The sequence below is a fragment of the Manihot esculenta genome, chromosome 18 (genome assembly GCF_001659605.2).
Source record: "Manihot esculenta cultivar AM560-2 chromosome 18, M.esculenta_v8, whole genome shotgun sequence".
Classification (NCBI taxonomy): domain Eukaryota; kingdom Viridiplantae; phylum Streptophyta; class Magnoliopsida; order Malpighiales; family Euphorbiaceae; genus Manihot; species Manihot esculenta.
The window spans coordinates 11689615-11709295 of record NC_035178.2 but is presented as its reverse complement, the minus strand read 5'-3'; the positions used below and the strand labels follow the sequence as shown (position 1 = coordinate 11709295).

Sequence of the window (19681 nt, the reverse complement as noted above, 5' to 3'; positions counted from 1 at the left end):
GTAAAATTAAGTTTTTTATTTTAAAAAATCAAACCAAACTATAAAATTGATTTTTTAAAATACAAAAATCAAGCTGAATTAATTTTTTTTAAAAATAAAATATAAACAAATTAAAATCATAATAATTCATATATATCTGTTGCATATAAAAAATTTTCTTACGTATATTTAATTGGATCAAATTTTATTGGAATGATTTTTTATAGGATAGAAGTTTGAATTTTAAAAATAATATTTTTATAGAATAAATCATTATAAAATTTTTTACTTTTTAAAAGTTTATTAGTTTATTCTTATTTTAAAATCAGGATTTTTATATTTTATAAATTTCAACTCTTTAGTTATTCTGGTAAAAAACTATTAATCGTCTTACATATTTATGCTATATAGTTTCTATAATTTTAATTATATATTATTTATTTTTTATAATTTAAATATTTATACTATTTAATTATTTTAATTAAAATAAAAATAAAATAACTAAAAAGTTAAATTTTATAAAATAGGTAATTGTTTTAATTAAATAATTTTAAAATAAAAGTAAACTAATAAAAATTAAAAACTCAGGTAGCTGACGGTAGTTCTAGCATAATTATATTAAATAAGTAGGTTTTAAATATTTTATTTAATTATAAAATTTGAAAACACAAATTAATTTTTTTAAATTATATTTTATATAAATTATCAAATTAAACTTTATAAAATTAAATGGATTGATATATTTTTCAAAATAATAGTAAATCGTATTTGAAACAGAAAAAGAAAATTAAACTAAATTTTAATTAAATTTGAGATAATTTGGATATTGAATGTGTTACAGTTTAAGTTTGTGTAGGGTGGTTTCTGAGTACCAGTGCCAACCGCGGCCTAATTTCTGTCCAATTCTGACTTGGTGATTCACTAATACCATGATTTTGTGAAGAAAAGAAATGTTCTTGTCAATTTTAGACAAGTTAATAAAAGACATGATCTAGTTCTTTTACAGGTAGCTTCTTTGTGAAATATAAATCTAAATATAAATACATTTATGGACAGGTTAATGTAATTAGAAATCTATAATACTAGAAAAATGTGGATTTTATGCAGCATGGGGAGAATTTAAGTGGTATTTTCTCCATTGCAATTACCAAATAATACCTCGAATCATATCACGAATCAGTAGTTGGATTTTAAATTGAAGAGATAAAAAAAAATTGAAATAGTCTAAAAATATACAATCAATATATAGAGGAATAAATTAATCAAATCAAATAAAAATTAAATAAAAAATAGTGTCACCTATACCTATTTCTGTTAAGTAGATTCATACGTACGGACGTACCAACTCGCCAATATTTGTGAGACGGCCATTTAATTCCCCTTCGGCGTGTATGCTGGTAGGACCGAGGCGTAGTCGGACCTGCTCTCCTACTGTCCGTTACATCACTGGTGCTAGAGTCTCGAAGCAGGCGTTGGATCAGTCCAGTCTGGTAGTCATAAAAAACAAATCAAAACTATGAAAAATTCAAAATTAATCTATTGCATTTCAAATCAAGAAGAAAAAAAAACATTTGTTTAATACATCTGAAGAATTTTGATCAGCAAGTCCTTGAAGCTTCTGTTTTTCCTGCAGATCTGTAATGAACTCCGAGGTAAAAAGTTCAAGCTCTTTCTGGTCAATCACATCAAAACAGCCAAAGGGACGATATTCACACATCTCCAATTGAAACCTACTGAATTTAAACACTTGCATAAAAACTTCATCAATTCCCGTGGAACAAATTTGAACCCCAGTTTTGGAACGTACTTCTTCAACATGTTGCTCGATGAAAGAACATTGACATGATCTCTGATCTTGGGAATATAGCATACAAACCCCGCAACTGATAACATTAGAACAAAGTATACGATCACCATTCATATCTTCAGGGTAGAATTCCAGAAGAAGCTTATTGTATTTGCCAAACCAATCATCTTTTCTAACATCCACAAATGGATCATACCCAAAGAATGTATGAGCTGCTTCAGTAACATCTCCTTCCCAATAATTCCTATCAAACCAACTACCAAAATGGCAATGGAAATCATTGCAATCACCATAATCATTTCTGAAATGGTATCTGCATTTAATTTGGAAACCGAAGTCGTTCGTGTTCTGGTTGTTAAAATCAATAACAGCACACAGGGAAAAACCTAAGAATTCACTCTTAGCCCAATCTGAAGGCAGCTGGATTGTCATGGAAAATCCCACATTTTGATGGCTGAACCACTTTGGAATAGTACTTCCAGGGAAGCAAAAACCAGATTCCCCTGCTCGCACAAAAGGCACCTGCACCACAAAAATCATGATTTTTGATATGGGAGCTGGTCCGTTAAAATAAATAAATAAATACCAGAGAGGGGAGGGGGGGGGGGGGGGGGGGGAGACCTGACTGTGCAATCTCTTTGAAAAGAGCTGAAAGTTTGTTAGCGCAAATGTAATGATGCTGTGCTTTGAAGGCCCATCCAAGTTTCTGCAATTAGTGAAAAGGAATTCAAAAATGTTTCCTTCAACTTTAGTCGAGTCAATTGACACTTCTTTGAGGGCGATGCAATTGTATGCATCTAATTTGGTCAGCTGGGGTGGAAGTGCTTCTATTGATAATAGCCGCTTGCAATTCCTTAAACCAAGGTATTGCAGCTCCTTGAGCATTCCGATGGTAAAAGGTAAGTGATGAAAAGAGTTTTCACTAAGATCTAATGCTTCTAGTGAGAATAACCGGCCAATGCAGTCAGGCATGTAGAACACACTGCAACCAGTTAGACATAGCTTCCGCAGGTACTGTAAATGTGAACCTGAATTGTGTACAACTGAGATCAGCGCAGGCAGTCCCTGAATTCCTCTGCAGTTTCTCAATTCCAAGATGGAAAGACCCTCCAAATTTTTGATTGGTGAGGGTAAATTTTTTATGGCTGTTCCATCTAAATGAAGGTATCTTAATGATCTCATCATCTCCAAAATTTCAGGGAAATTTTCAAATATGGAACAGCCTGAGAGATTAAGCTTTTGCAAAGATTTCAACTTACAAATACAATTTGGAAGAGTGCGAAACCTTTTGCAATTTTGTAGGCTCAACTCAACAAGATTAAAGCAATACTGAATTGATGATGCAATTTCTTCTATTGCTGTCCCATCGAAGAATAACTTTTTTATGCTCTTTGAAACCTCTGGAAACTTGGTGATATTTGAGCAGCCAGAGACGATAAGCGTTTCAAGTGATGCCAACTCAGAAATGGTACAGGGAATATTCCTAAGACTTCTACAGTTCTTCAGGTCCAGACAAGAGAGTTTAGAGAGACAACCAATTGTTGAAGGGAGTTCTTCGATTGCAGTTTCACTTAAGTACAAGGATCGAATATTAGTTGAAATATCCGGAAAATTTGTGATAGATATGCAACCAGAAAAATCAGTAATCTCGAGGAACTTCAACAAACGCAAGCTCTCTGGAAGATACCACAGTCGATTACAGTCCTTCATATTCAATGCAACGAGTCTATTGAGACACCCAATTGATTCAGGAAGCTGTTCTATTGCAGTCCCATTTAAATTTAAATACATTATGTTCTCTGAAATCTCTGGAAACTTCCTAAGATTTGTGCAGCCAGAAAGATTAAGAGTCTCGAGTAATCTCAGTTTAAAGCCACTAGGCAGGCTCACAATGCTTGTGCAGCGTCTCATATTCAAAACCGTAAGTTTGTCTAGAAACCGAATAGAAGAGGGAACCTCTACCAAGCTCGTACAATAATCAAAATTCACTCTCTCAAGATTCTTAGCCTGTGAAAGGTCTGGAAGCGTGGTCAAGTGCACAGAATTGCGAAGGTTGATCTCTTTCAAACTCACAAGATTCTACAGAAACCATATGATTAACCACAACAAATTAGCACAAGTTCACCCTACAATGCATTTATGAAGGCCAGGAAGGAAAGTGAATTGAAATAAATAAATACTGAATACCTGCACTCCTGTCCATAGTTGTTTAATACAGCTGTTAGGCAAGTGAAGTTCAACAAGATTCTCTCCTTGAAAATTGGAAGGCAGAGAGTTCAGAGGGTATAAATCCCAATAAAGATACCTCAACTCATCAGAAAGAAACTCAAGGCCACAAGGCAAATGCACTTTACGGTTATTTGCAAATCTAGAATTATAGATTTGGAGCAGTCTAAGGTTATACATCCTCTTGAAGGCTTTGGAACTCAAGTTCATTTCTCCAATTTTGGCTGTATCCAAGAATATTCCCTCAACATTTTCAGATCCCTAAACATCACAACAAGAAAAAAAAAGCATAAGTTACACAACTATGAAAAGGTGAGGAGAGTATATACACATATGTACATATGTATCATGCATACTCTCACCAAATTTTTGGTCAACACTTGACTAACATCTGTAGGATTCCACAATCTACTGCGCTTGCCTAGCTCTTTAACGGATTCTTGGCGAACAATTTCATGAGCAAATTCCTGCAGCAAGTTGTGCATCCCCAACTTGTTTCGTTGAATGGTAATAAGGCATTTATCAACAAGAACACTAATTCCAATGCCTGCTGAGAAACCATCGCCATCTAGTATTCTCTTTACAAACTCTTTTTGTTGTCCCTTAAAAAAACATGCAATATCAAGAAATATATTTTTCTCTTCATCATCTAGTGCATCAAAACTTATTCTTAATACATGAAGAATTTTAGGCTGTGGAATTCTTCCAAGTTTATCCAGTGCACTTTCCCAATCTTCTCTCCTTCTATCAAATAGGAAAGAGCCCACAACTTTAAGTGCCAAGGGGTTTCCCTGAGCATAGTTCACCACCTTATTTGATAGCTCCAACCAATCAGAAGGGGGATAACTTTTCTTAAAAGCATTCAAACTGAACAGTTGAAGAGCTTCATCATCATTGAAGCCCTCAACTTCATATATTTCATCAACTCCATTCTTAAGAACTTGCCTATCTCTAGATGTCACAATAACTCTACTTCCAAAAGCAAAATCACGTTTTTCAATCAGAACTTCTAGCTGATCCACATCATTCAAATCATCAAGGACAAGCAAAACCCTTTTGCAGCAGATTCTGTCCTTAGTGGAAACAGATTCTAAGTTTCTTAAATGACCTAGCCCCTTAAGTTGTTCTGCTTCTTCCTTTATATTCTCAAGAAAAATGCATGCTTCAAATTGATTTGAGAGAGTGTTGAAAATAGCTCTAGCAATAGTTGTTTTACCTATGCCAGCCATACCCCAAATTCCAACAATAAGAACATTTCGCAACCCAATGCGTAACAAATTTTCGATCTGTCTAATGTGTGAGTCTATTCCAATAAGACCTTTTGAATCTCCCGAGGATGCATGATTCAATTTCCTCAAAACATCTTTCACAATTTCTTTCACAAGTTTAGCTTCAGGCCTAATAAAATTAAAAGTGATAAGGCAAAAAGTACAGTAACAAGGAAAAGAAATAACGAATTGATAATGAAAGGTCAAACATTTTTCTCTCAAAAGACACAATTTAAGACGATAATTAAATACATCATAAATTCTTAAGCCGTACACTATAGCTCTTATCCCTTATTGTTTCCTCCATCAACTCCTGAAACTTTGCTTTTCTGAAATAAAGTACTACTTTTTATTTTTATTTTTATTTTTTGGGAGGGTTGGGGGGGGGCTGGGGGAGGAGGGGAGAAGTTATTGTCATTCAATACCCACAAGGCATTAATGAAATTATTTCTAGCCACTCAAAATTTGAGGTGTCATCATTCATGCTTAAACAAATTAGGAAAGTTACAGCATATTTTCTTTAATAAAAATTGATGGTTTGGTTCAATATAGACTGAATAAGTACACTTCTGGCTCTACACTTCACATGCCTCCCTTTTTGAAATCAAACTTCTTTGTAGTTTATTTATGGAATAATTAACATTTTGATCCTCTATTGAATTAAGAAAAAAGTTCACAGGCAGTATTATTAAGGTAAGAGGCGACACGGTCCCCTATTGCCTTCGGCGAGAGGACGGTTATATATTATAAATAGAGGCTGAATATACATTTACATCCCTACTAACTAGGATTAACCTACTCAACATCTGATCTAAAATTATAATCTATTCAACACCTAAATTTATAAACGTCATAACAATTAAATAAAAAATAACCACATTATCAATAATTTATTGAAAAAATGTGAAAATTAATCACAAATTACTTATTTTACTCTAAATTTTTCTAATTGTGCTATGAACTTTTATGAATTGACAAGCTAGACAAGTATAATTTTATCATTTTATGAAAATTTAAAGTTTAATTAGTAAAATTTTGAATATAGTTAGCAATATGTTAAACTATTTTTTATTTCCTTTTATAAATCATAAATGACATGGTTAACTTGTGCTTAATTGTTATATTTTTTATAAATTTAGGTGTTCAATAGGTCATAATTTTTTAATTCAGGTATTTAATGGGCTGATATGAAAATAGTACAAGAGTGTAAGCTAAAATTTTTTTTTTATATATATTTTCAATATACATATCAACAACATTCAAATCAACATCCATTTAAAATAAATAAGCATTCATCACAAATCAACAACACCTATGTACTATGTTACTTGGACACAAATATAAATATCAGAAATGGGTGTACATCCTACGTCTGACTTGTCAACTTTCTAAATAGAAAATACAGGGATATGTATTAAGTTTAGATATGGATACTTAGATACATTATGTTCTATAAAATAAACTAGAATGAAAAATTATAGTTATATTGTAATAATTATAATCTAATAGATAATTAAATACAATCACATACATCATCCAAAGGACAACCAAATAATTATTTTTATCTAAATACATGTTTTTTTTATCTTGAAAGAAAAGAATGCTCTATTAACTATGCATAAATATGTCACTTGAGCATATGAATACGTGTTAGACACATATTCCATCTCGTATCCCATGAAGGGTTGTGTCGACACGGTTAAGGTATGGCAAAAAGAAGAGTGAAAGTATGAGAACCTATTTAAAATAAATAAGCAAGTAATCTATAATTTCTAAAATTCTTCAACCATAAGCAATAAAACAACATGGATACATAAAGTAATAAATTAAAATTGCAGATAAAAAAAAGGTTGTTTGGTGTGGGGAGTGAGGGGGAGAAGAGAAGAAAAAAGGGAAAAGAAAAAAAAAAGTATTGTATAATGCCTACAGGAGCGGGCATAGAAGAAAAAGAAAGAGGGAAAGGGGAGAGTGAGAGACATACCTAGCTGTCGTTATAACTTTGGGGTTCTAAGTTAAAAACCCTTGAAAATTAAAAAAGTTAATAATAAAATAAAAGCAATTGCGCTAAGTGAAGCCTCGCCTACCTCTCGCCTAGCGCCTTTTTCTCTAAGGCAAGCGCCTCAAAGAGAGGTGCCTCACCTAGGCTAGACCAAGCTCTCGCTTAGTGCCTTTCTAGGCCTTTTACAACATTGTTCACTCGAGGATCTATTTTTTGGTGAAGGAAAGCCATTTTGTCCCATGGAAGTAAATGGTCGCTAGATATCACGTAATGAAATCTCAATCACTAATTTGAATTTAATGGTTGAGATTGGACAAACATAATAAATTCAAATAGGATCTATTGTAGACACTCGTTTATTAGTTAAGTTCAAGGCTTTGTTGAAGTCAGAAAAATAGAAAATGAAGAAATAATATGGAAAGATTATCATAGTTTAACTACAAGAGCTTATATCCACAGACACAAAAGCTTAAGAGTATACATATTTATTTAATTGAATTAATAAGCTTCCTTATTTATAATGAAAGACCCAAGACATTTATTTCATTGATACTATAAATTAAGAAATTCTCCAATTGAATACGAATATGTAAAATTCCGTTAAATTGGAATACATAAAATATATTTTTTCACAACACTCCCTAGTTGGAGCATGAAATTTCATGCAATTACAATAGGTCCATGCATTATGACCACAATTTTACTAGCAAAAAAAGCTACTCTAGGGTCCATTGGCATTCATTTTGTTTTCATTTTCACAGTCCATAATATGAAAAATATGTTTTATTCGTATCATTTACATCTTAAAGTAGAAAAACATGATACTGTAACCATTGGAAAACCAGAAAAATGGATCTTACTTGTTTCATCTACTTGTTTTCCAAGACATTTATTCAGTAATCAGTATTGGACAAAAACCACAAAAAAAATAGACAAATTGATACCAAATAGGATCTCAAATGTAGGTCTTTCGTTTTCTACTGTAAAATTAATGTCAATTACATTTACATTTGCATAAAATACCACAAAATTTATTTTATATTCACCTATGAAACATTAAAAATGAAAATAGAAACGTATAAAGGAATCGACACATACCTTATCACTCGGGAGACCAATCCAGATAGATTGGCAGCTTTCATTAAGTCAGCTCTCCAACGTGGTATTCTTTCCATTTTGTCCTTAAAGTTCTTCTCAAGTTCAATAAATGCATCTGCAAAACTACCACTTTGTCCTCTGACATCAGATGGATTTACATGGTAAAAAATTGGTAAAACTGTCTGACCATACATTTCCTTGCATTCAAGTATTTTCACCATTTCATCCAAGCACCACGGAGAAGATGCATAATTTTTGGAGAAAATGATTAGAGAAACAGTTGATTCTTCAATTGTTCTCAAAAGAGCGGGTGCTATTTCTTCTCCTCTTTCAAGGTCATTGTCTATGAAGGTCTTGATTTTTTTATGACATAAAGCATCATAGAGATGGCTAGTAAAATTATCACGGGTATCCTCTCCTCTAAAGCTAAGAAACACATCATACTTTCGTTTTTGAGTCACGGAGGAAGATGTCATGATGGAATTACCATGGGTCTCCTCTCCTTTAAAGCTAAGCAACACGTCACACTTTCTTTTTCGAGTCATGGAGGAAGAAGCCATGATAACAATTAGAATATATTGGTGATGAAAAAGTTCACTGGCCTCCTGGGCAACTAACATAAAGAAATCAATGACCAGTCAATTACAAGACAAGAAAAGGAAATAAGAGAAGATGGTAGCAGCAATTTTGTTACTAAATTTAATTAAATCCACAACTTATTGATTGAGATTAGCCCATTCAATCCAATTCAATCTGCAACAGTAGGAAAAATCAGTTACACCAATTTGTGTGATTCTACATCAAGCAATTTGACAGTTGTTTTCTAAATGTGAAAAATTCTGATATATATTATTTTTAAATTGGTTAAAAGCTTTAACTGTGTAATAAAAAAAACCTTATAAAACAAAAGAAAGAATTTAATAATGCACTACGCTAAAACATATTGATACATTCATTTATAGACTATAAGCATAAAAATCATGCAATTCAAAGAAGCTATTTTAAAACTTAAGATTCATATGTACATAAAATTAATACAATTTGGCTCAAAATCCCTATCTTTAAATGTCACAGTTGTCATATTTTAGTCTGTATTTTTTTTCACAATTCATCAATTTAAACATTTCAGTACATAAATGTATTGTTTGGGTAAGAAGAATCAGTGTATGAGACAATTTAACAATCCTAAATATGAGTATGAATCGAATTCAACAATATACACGGCAAGGAATCTACCACTTCCGGATAGGGATGTAAACGGGTAGGGTGACCGTAAAATTGAGAAATTGAGAGTAACCAAACCCGAATCCGATTATATATAAAATTTCCAATCCCGTCCTAAATCCGTTTAGTATTTTAATTTTACTACCCGTACCGTTCTAAATTCGTTTAACAATACCCGTACCCGTTCTAAATCCGTTTAACAATACCCGTACCCGTTCTAAATCCGTTTAACAATACCCGTACCCGTTCTAAATCCGTTTAACAATACCCGTACCCGTTCTAAATCCGTTTAACAATACCCGTACCCGTTCTAAATCTGTTTAACAATACCCGTACCCGTTCTAAATCCGTTTAACAATACCTGTACCCGTTCTAAATCCGTTTAACAATACCCGTACCCGTTCTAAATCCGTTTAACAATACCCGTACCCGTTCTAAATCCGTTTAACAATACCCGTACCCGTTCTAAATCCGTTTAACAATACCCGTACCCGTTCTAAATCCGTTTAACAATACCCGTACCCGTTCTAAATCCGAAATCCGTTTAACAATACCCGTACCCGTTCTAAATCCGAAATCCGTTTAACAATACCCGTACCCGTTCTAAATCCGTTTAACAACACCCGTATCCGTTCTAAATCCGTTTAACAATTCCCGTATAATATCCGAACTCGACCAAACCCGATTTTTTTAACTTCAATTCAATGAAAAAAATTTTAAAAATTTAGATATTATAACCCAAATATCAAACCTGAATTAGAAAATTTGCACAACCCAAATATCAACTTCAATTACCTATTCAAAGTAAAACTATTCCTAAAATATGCACAACCAGCAATAGAAATATTGGAGAAATGCCCAGCAGTAGAAACATTGGAGAACAATAATCAAATAGCAAATAATTAGATTTTTTAACAGTATTCAAATAATCAAATTAATAGTTCATAAATTCTAAAATTATTTAATAGCAACTAAAAATTCTTTAACAACATGCACATAAAAGTTCTGAATTATAAAAAAATTTAATTGCAAATCTCTTCCAGTCAAAGGAGATGTCTCCGACGCAGATTGTGGAGAGATGTTACCGACCGGAGAGAGAAGGAGATATCAATGACTGGAGAGGGAAGATTTATCGTGGCTAGGGAGAGAAAGGAGATGTCGCCGGTGCCGAAGGGTCTGTGCCTGCAGTCGTTAGTGAAGTGGAGGAGAGAGGCGTCTATTGAGAATATTGGGAATTATGGGAAGGGAAGTAGGGAGGGAGAGAGGGGCCTAAGGAGAGAGGGAAGTAAAAATGAAAAAAAAAAAAATTAAGGGTTAGGGTTAGTTTTGTTTATATACTAATGGGTTCGGGTTCGGGTTCGGGTAACGGTATCTGATCATCTAATCCGAATTCGAGACATGCAAAATTTTTAAAACCTGAATTCGCACGAATTCATTTTGTAAAATTCTAAATCCGTTTTAATTGAGTTTGGACGGATGGATATTAGTAAAAATCCGCCCGCTGACATCCTACTTCCGGACCAGCAAATGCATCTTACGTTTTCCTTCAACACCATTAATTAGTTGATAAAGTAACATTTTTCATGCATAGATTGTTTGAAACATCCTCGTCAAAAAAAAAAAAAAATCCCTTTTACTAAATTCTGTAGAGTTACAGTTCCAAGCTCAAACGCAACTCATTGAGCCAAGTTCACCTCTCCTCCAAAGAAAAATCTAGCTCAAACTAAAGTTGAGGATCAGAAAGCTAGCAAATGAGAAAGAGAGGAACACAATTTGCATATCGATCAAAATAGCATAAACCAGAGAATTAAAATGAATACCTTGACGATTACAACCTTGGTTTACGGTGAAAAGATAATAGAGGCAACAAATTTTTTGCGTCGATCAGCCAAAAGCGCAATCAAGAAAGTGAAATCGATGAATCGTCAATCCAATTTTGGCAGTGCGAAACCATCTCTAGCTTCCCCAGTTAATCGCATGGCCTGAGAGAATTATTTCAATCTTTCCGGAAGTGGACAAAGACTTCGGGAGCAACCCCTGGCTATCATGTAACAAAGTAAACGGTCAGCTTTACTTTATTTTTTTCGTGAATTACATTTTCATTTATTAAAAAAATAAACAGTAAATAATAATTACACCAACTTTGGAGTAAAAGTAAAATAAACCTTCTTAATTTTGTAGTTTTAAACTCTCCCGACTTCAATTTAAATAATATAAAAATCTTATATTATTTTTATAGTAATTTTATCGGTTATATCTACAAACTTAGTATTTATTAAATTAAAAAATAATATATTTTTTAATTAAAAAATATAATTAATTCTGCTACTCAACAGATTAATTATAATAATTCAACTCAATTTTTTTTTAAATTTATTTAGTAATCTAAATTTAATATTATAATAAAATTGAATTTAAATTTGAGTCCGCATAGACTTTTATAGTCAAGTCTACCTTTTAAATCTCAACTTCACTCAATTCTATTTCACTCATAGAATTTATAAAAATATATTGCACTCATAGAATTTATAAAAATTTAATTCATTAAAATTTAAAAATTTATTTTTTTATAAACTTTATAAATGGGTTGTATATATATTTATTTAATTAAAATTATTTAATTTTAAATTTATTATAATTATAAATAAATTCAACAGTTCATGAGCTATTCCACGCGGGTGGTCATCCTTGTTGACGTGTCTCGTTTGGAGGAGAAGAAGAAAATAAAGGGGCAACGGTGAGTAGGCCATCTCTAGAGGCGTTCAGGGTTACAATTTTCCTTTATATTTTTTTTTAAACTTTCTCATTAATTAAAATTCAGATTTTAATGTCAAAATATTCTTTAAAAATTTTCAAAATATTTTTAAAAAAATATACATAATGACATATGTAATAAAAATAATAATAAAGATAAAATACATAAAAAATTTAAATATAATTTTCATATATAGATAAAGGATTTAAATTATTTTATAAATTATTTGAGAAAATCTCTTATAATTTTTATTAGCTATTTCTATATTTTCATGGTTTTTATTAGTTTCATTAAGATATAAAATAGTTTCTTGTAACTTAATTTTTCAAATCTATGTTTATGCTTTTTGCCATTTATTTTACATATGTAATATTATCAATAATTAAAATAATACTTATATATTTTTAAGAATACTTATAAGTATTTAAATGAGATGTTAAGATTAAAATTTGATATTTAGTTGAAAGAAAAAAAAGTAATTTAATTTTTTTATTTAACATGATTCATTTTATAAGAAAAGAAAATTTAAATAGATTTTTATAAAATCATGCAAAAATTTAATTTTTTTTACTCTTTGATTGGTATGTATAATTGTATAAGAAAAAATTTAAACAAATTCTTTCAAAAATTAAAAATTTTGAAGTTAAAAAGAATTGAATATTTTCATTCTAAATAAAAAAAATTATTAAAAAAATTAATTAAATTAAATTTTTATGATTTTTTTTAAATTTTAAATAGAGGGTAAATGTTTATATAACACTATTAATTATAAGTTGTATGCATATCTTATGCAGAAAACTTTAGTAAATATAAACAATATCAAATAAATTATAGCATCAAATGCTTTAACTATAAAATTTTCTTTCTTTATCATTTTAATTTTTTATTAATTTGTAATATATACAAAAAGTAAGAATTAATGGTGGAAAATAATGAAATTAATAAAAAGGGCATTCTTCAAATATAAATATTTATTTTACAAATTATTTTATTACTCAAAATAGAACTCTAATCATTATATTGCAATTTATTGTTAATTTTTAAAATTTAATTTAACCTTTGACTAAATCGTGATGAGTCGAAAAAGTTTATTATATAATATTTAAAGTTTTAACTATAAAGGTTAATTAATATAAATGTTTGTAATAACCTATGAGATATAAGATTTTTTGTGATCAAAACACGTATCCACAATTTTTAGTAATTTAAGAAAATTGATCCTGTTAAAAGCCGAGTAGGTTGAGTACGATTTTATTTAATCAGGGGATAAATACATACTGTAATACCCGGCTAGATTTCGGTATCGGAATTCCTACCGTCCAGTAGAATCTCGGATGTCGGAAATCTCTAGAAGGGCAAAATCATGTTTTTATAAAATGTTTTAATGTATTTTATGGTTTTAAGCAAGAAAGAAATTGAGTTTTGAATGAAAAAGACTATGGAGGCATTTTCAGGTTCGGCCGCCCAACCTCAAGTTCGGCCGCCGAACATTGGATGGTTTAGGGGGGCAAGTTAGGCTTCCGAAAGAGGCAAAGGTTCGGCCGCCGAACTTGCATGAGTTTTGGAGGCACTTTAGGCTACCGATTTGTGAACTTAGAGCAAGTTGTGGAACTTGGAGACCTAAGGAGTGAGATCTCCCCCATCTCCGAGTTGGATCGTCTTCCCTCTCGATCTTCAAGAGGTAAGAGTAGATCCACACTTCTTTTCATGTTTTGGTTAAGTTTCATGAAGTTTCTTGGGGCAGAAATGCATGTGTAGGTTTATATTGAGTTTTTTGTTAATGTTGAGTATATGGACAATGTGTGTTGTATATGTATGTTTGATGTGTTTGTGTTGGGGTTTAGGATAGTTTGAGACCCCTAAATGCTTATGTGCTTCTGTATGCATGTTGTAGAATAGGTAAATGCATGTTTGAATGGTTTGGGAGGCATTTGTGCATAAATGAGGCTGAGTTCTGCCCTTTGGAAGAACTCAGGTTCGGCAGCTGAAGGGACTTTCGGCCGCCGAACCTGCCTATGGAGGCAAGCCTTTGGCTGCCGAACCCTGCCCCCGAAAGTGGACTTTCGGCTCTGGAGCGGAGTTTCGGCCGCCGAAGGTGCCGCCGAACATGCATGAGTTTCGTCTCTGGAGGGATCCTTCGGCCGTCGAAAGTGCCGCCGAAGGTGCATGACTTTCGGCTCTGGAGGGACTTTCAGCCGCCGAACCTGCCGCCGAAAGTGCCCTGTTCAGCCTTCCTTTGCATGATTTCTATGATTGTTTTAAGGTGTTTTAGGGAGTTTCTGGGGAGTATTTTAGAGTCATGTTCATGTATGTTTGGTCCCTCATTTGAGTCCACCTATGTAGGTTCGGACCCGAGGAACCGAGGACCCCAACAGTGAGACAGTTGCTTTAGTGTCTTGTCAGAGCTAGCCTGAGGTAAGTAGAATTACTCTTTATGTTTCAAAGCAAATAATGAAAGTTTTAGCATGATTCACGCATCATGAATACCATGAGATATATTAGGTTGTTTGCATTAGAATTCATGAATATGTTGCATTGCATTTTATGTTGTTGATGTGGATGAGCATTGAATGATCCATTAGCCCTCGTATGAAATGATATGATATGATATGATGATGATATGGTATGGAAGTCCAGGAAGACCCATTCTACGTCCCTGGCACAGAGTAAGAGAAAGTCCAGGAAGACCCATTCTACATCCCTGACACATTGGAATGTTATGATATGTTATGTAAGAGAAAGTCCAGGAAGACCCATTCTACGTCCCTGGCACTATTGGACATGTAGAGGGCTATTGGTGATAAGTTCATCCTTAATGTGATTTGTTTGTGATATGATGCATTTCATGAGAGCATGAACTTTAAATATAATGTTTTATTATTTTGTTCACTGGGCTCTAGTAGCTCACCCCATTTCTCTAATCCCCCAGGTATACAGGTACGGGATAGGCCAGGAGGTCAAGAAGAGTAAAGTTATGTTATGTAATAGTTAGATATGGACATGATGAATTGTAAAGTATTGAATAGTTATGTAATGTAATGATGTTATTGAGGATAGAATTATGCTTGACCCTAGTATGTTGTTAATCCCTTTGAGTACATGATTTTAATGATGTTTATGTTTAACCAAACTTAATATATGTTATGTTACCCCATTGGAGTATTGTTGAGGACTCCATTGTAGGGTTGATGTTTATGTTTATGAATTATGTATGCACAGGTTGAGTTTGGTAAATGAATGAGAAAGTTCAAAATTTTTATGTAATTGTGGATCATGTATGGGATTAAACAAGTTTACAGGATGTATATCAGGCTTGCTACGGGTCCCGGCGGCCTTATGCCGATCTGGATCCTAGCGCCGGTAGCGGTCCGATTTCTGGGTCGTTACATATTGGTATCAGAGCCCTAGGTTCATATGGTCAGACCTAGAGTGTCGGGCTCATAGATGTTCTAGAAGGTCAAGCACAATAGGAAAATCATGTCCACTAGGATAGGATGTAGAGTCTTGTCTTGAATGATGATGTGAAATGCCATGATTATATGCATGTGCATTGATGTTATGCTATGTATGTGATGTGGGTTCATGTGTTTGCACATGAACCATTTGATGCTAATGTTTTATGTGATGTGTGTTGTTTTTCAGTAAGCAAGATGAGAGGAACTCGTCGATCTGCACGATTGACTGGAGTACCACCCCAGGACGAGGGCACGGATGCCCGTCCTCCAGCATTGCCTAGGGCAATGTCCTGCAGGTCAAGCAGGGAAAGAACATCAAGGGACCCTAGAAGGTCTTTTGATGTGAGCAGAAGGGGAACAGTGCAAGGAGGAATGTCAGAAGGTGTGGGGGATGATATGGATGTGGATCAGAGGAGGGATGGCAGTCTTAGAGCGAGTATGTCAGAAGAGGGCATGAGAGAGTCCCAAGGAGGCACTCAGGCCTCGGGATTTGTTCAGCCACCCCAATACCCACCCTTTTCTCAAAATCCCGGGTATTCGATGGGAGGTACATTGGATTACCCTAGTTTTAACCCTTATCACTCACACATGCCATACCCACCTTTCTACCCACCATACCCACAGTACCCTATGTACCCACCCCCATCATTCTATCCAGGTACAGCAAACCCTAACCCAGGGGATGCTGCACCTCCTCCACCACCAGCAGAACCTACTGTCCCAGAAACCCATGTACCAAAACCTAGCTCATCTGGAGGGAGCAAGGTCAAGATGACCGATTACATGAAGCTGGGTGCTCCCCAGTATGAAACCGGTGATGACCCATTTGAGTACCTTGGGAGGGTCAAGATCATTACAGATGAGATAGGAGCTTATGACAGTAGAGCCATTCAGATGACTGGGTTCACACTGAAGTGCAAGAAGGCCCGAGAGTGGTTTAAAAACTATGTGAACCCGAGGTTGAATAGTCTTTCATGGGAAGAGTTTGCTAATGAGTTTGCAGGATGGGCTTTCCCTGACAGTTCAAGAGAGTTGAAGATGATTGAATCTGAGCAGTTGAGGCAGACGGCTGAGATGAGTGTGGATGAGTACACAGACAGGTTTTTGGAGCTGTTACCGTTTGCCGGGAAAAATCTGGACACAGATCAGAAGAAGTTAAGGAGGTATATCATGAGGCTCCATTCCAGGTATTCCTCCTTGATCCAGTCAGCAGAGAGGGAGAGTTTTCATGCCATAGTGGATATGGCTCGGAGGATGGAGGCTAGTGCAATCATCGAAGGGAATAGTGGATATGGCTCGGAGGATGGAGGCTAGTGCAATCATCGAAGGGAAAGTCAAGCAGTCAGTAGCATAGCCTTCTGGTTCCAAGACCCCAGGTGGGGGAAGATCAGACCCTTCTTCTCTGAGTTCAGCTAGTAAGAGGTGGAGCAATACCACCAAAAAGTCAAAGAAGAACAAGTTTTGGAACAAGATCAAGTCAAGTCTGGGATTAGGAAGTGGCTCGAGCTCAGGTGCAGATAATGCAGTATGTATGAAGTGTGGGAAGCCGCACAAGGGAATATGTCGGTTTGGGACGACAGCCTGCTTCAGATGTGGGCAGGAGGGACACATAGCACGGGAGTGTCCTAGAGCAGCTTTTATGGCACAGTTCCAGCAAACAGCTTCGGGTAGTGTGGCCCAACCAGCAGCTCCAGCCGCGACTCAGGCCAGTGGCAGAGGCAGAGGGAGAGGGGCAGCCTCTTCTTCAGCGGGTTTCAGGGGTGAAGGTCCATCAGCTCCAGCACGGATCTTCACCATGACACAGCTGGAGGCCAATGCATCAAACACTGTGGTGTCAGGTAATCTCATCATTGGTTGTTCAGATGTTTATGCCTTAATGGACCCTGGTGCATCTCATTCTTTTATTGCTCTGAGAGCCGTCGAGAGGTTGGGTTTGATGGTCTCTAGGTTAGAGTGTCCCCTATGGGTCAGTGGACCCAAGTGTGACCCGTCAGTGGCAGAGTCAGTCTGCCAGTATAGTCCAGTTTTTATTGAGGGGAGATGCCTTTCAGCCGACCTTGTGGTTCTAGATTTGACAGATTTTAACGTCATTCTAGGGATGGATTGGCTATCTACCCATGGTACTACCTTGGACTGCATAGACAAGGTAGTCAGGTTCAGATGTCAGGATGGGTCAGAGGTTGTCTTCAGAGGAGACAGGAGGGGTACACCTAGAGGTTTGATATCAGCCCTACAGGCTCGTAGGCTGCTCAGGAGGGGTTGTCAGGGTTTTCTAGCTCATGTGAAAGAGCTGGATAGTCATGTCAGAGAGCCCGCCTCAGTGCCCATGGTCAGAGAGTTTTTAGATGTTTTCCCAGACAAGCTGCCAGGTTTACCACCTGATAGGGAGATAGAGTTCGAAATTGAATTGATGCCTGGAACCAGACCGATCTCTATCCCTCCCTACAGGATGACACCAGCAGAATTGAAGGAGTTTAAGGAGCAGTTGCAAGAGCTGGTAGATAAGGGCTTCATCCGACCGAGTACCTCACCTTGGGGTGCTCCAGTGCTGTTTGTGAAAAAGAAAGATGGATCCCTTAGACTTTGTATCGACTGCAGGCAGTTGAACAAGGTCACTACCAAGAATAAGTACCCGTTGCCTAGGATCGATGATCTATTCGACCAGCTAGCAGGAGCAGGTTGTTTCTCTAAAATAGATCTGAGATCTGGGTACCATCAGCTGAGGATAAGAGAAGAGGATGTGCCGAAGATGGTGTTCAAGACCAGATATGGGCACTATGAGTTCCTTGTGATGCCGTTCGGGTTAACCAATGCCCCTGCAGCATTCATGGATCTCATGAACAGAATTTTCAGTCAGTATCTGGATCACTTTGTTATTGTCTTCATAGATGATATCCTAGTGTATTCCAGAAATGCAGAGGAGCATGCCCATCATCTGAGGATAGTTCTGCAGACCTTGAGGGAACACGGCTTGTATGCCAAGTTCTCCAAGTGTGAGTTCTGGTTGAGGAGCATTTCATTCTTGGGGCATGTTGTGTCGGAAAATGGAATAGAAGTGGACCCCAAGAAGGTGGAAGCTGTAGCTAACTGGCCTAGACCCACTACAGTGACAGAGATCAAGAGCTTCTTGGGTTTGGCAGGTTACTACAGGAGGTTCGTTCAGGATTTCTCTAAGATTGCAACTCCTATGACCAGACTGACTAAGAAGAACCAGAGGTTTGTGTGGACTGACCAGTGTGAGGAGAGCTTTGAAGAGCTGAAGAGAAGGTTGACTTCAGCACCGACTAGTAATGAAGACTTCATGGTGTTTTGTGATGCGTCCCGTGTGGGACTGGGTTGTGTGTTAATGCAGAATGAAAGGGTGATTGCTTATGCTTCTAGGTAGCTGAAGAAGCACGAGTTGAATTACCCTACACATGACCTAGAGATGGCAGCTGTAATCTTTGCACACAAGATGTGGAGGCACTACCTTTATGGGGTAAAATGTGAGATCTTCACAGATCATAAGAGCCTGCAGTACATCTTGAGTTAGAGAGAGTTGAATTTGGGGCAGAAAAGATGGGTAGAACTGTTTAGTGACTATGATTGTAAGATTCAGTACCATCCGGGTAAGGCGAATGTGGTGGCAGACGCCTTAAGCTGGAAATCACTTGGCAGTTTGTCCCATATTTCAGCAGAGAGGAGGCCAGTGGTGAGGCAGTTCTTCGAGCTCATTAATGAAGGTTTGCAGTTGGAGTTGTTTGGTACAGGTGCTTTGATAGCCCAGATGAGAGTGGCACCCGTGTTTCTGGAGTAGGTGGCTCAGAAACAGCACGAGGACCCAGAGTTAGTGAAGATTGCCAGGACTGTTCAGTCAGGCAAGAATGAAGA

General features: G+C 35.6%; 1 protein-coding gene across 5 annotated transcripts; it reads right to left on the bottom strand.

The window, feature by feature from the left end:
- Positions 1 to 1147: 1147 nt before the first annotated feature.
- LOC110606452 (disease resistance protein RPV1) lies at positions 1148 to 11649 on the bottom strand. 5 transcript variants are annotated; one of them, XM_043953210.1, is made up of 8 exons: positions 11422 to 11649; positions 9098 to 9130; positions 8378 to 8990; positions 4375 to 5410; positions 3974 to 4273; positions 2408 to 3865; positions 1562 to 2308; positions 1148 to 1466 (listed from the first exon to the last, which is right to left on the bottom strand). In XM_043953210.1, the coding sequence occupies exons 3-8, from the start codon at positions 8935 to 8937 to the stop codon at positions 1275 to 1277; spliced, it is 4293 nt and encodes a 1430-aa protein (XP_043809145.1). In that variant the 5' UTR covers positions 8938 to 8990; positions 9098 to 9130; positions 11422 to 11649; the 3' UTR covers positions 1148 to 1274. The 5 variants fall into 5 exon arrangements, with proteins under 5 accessions (XP_043809145.1, XP_043809143.1, XP_043809144.1 ...); XM_043953208.1 differs by having other exon boundaries at positions 8378 to 9130; XM_043953209.1 differs by lacking the exon at positions 9098 to 9130.
- Positions 11650 to 19681: the final 8032 nt, after the last annotated feature.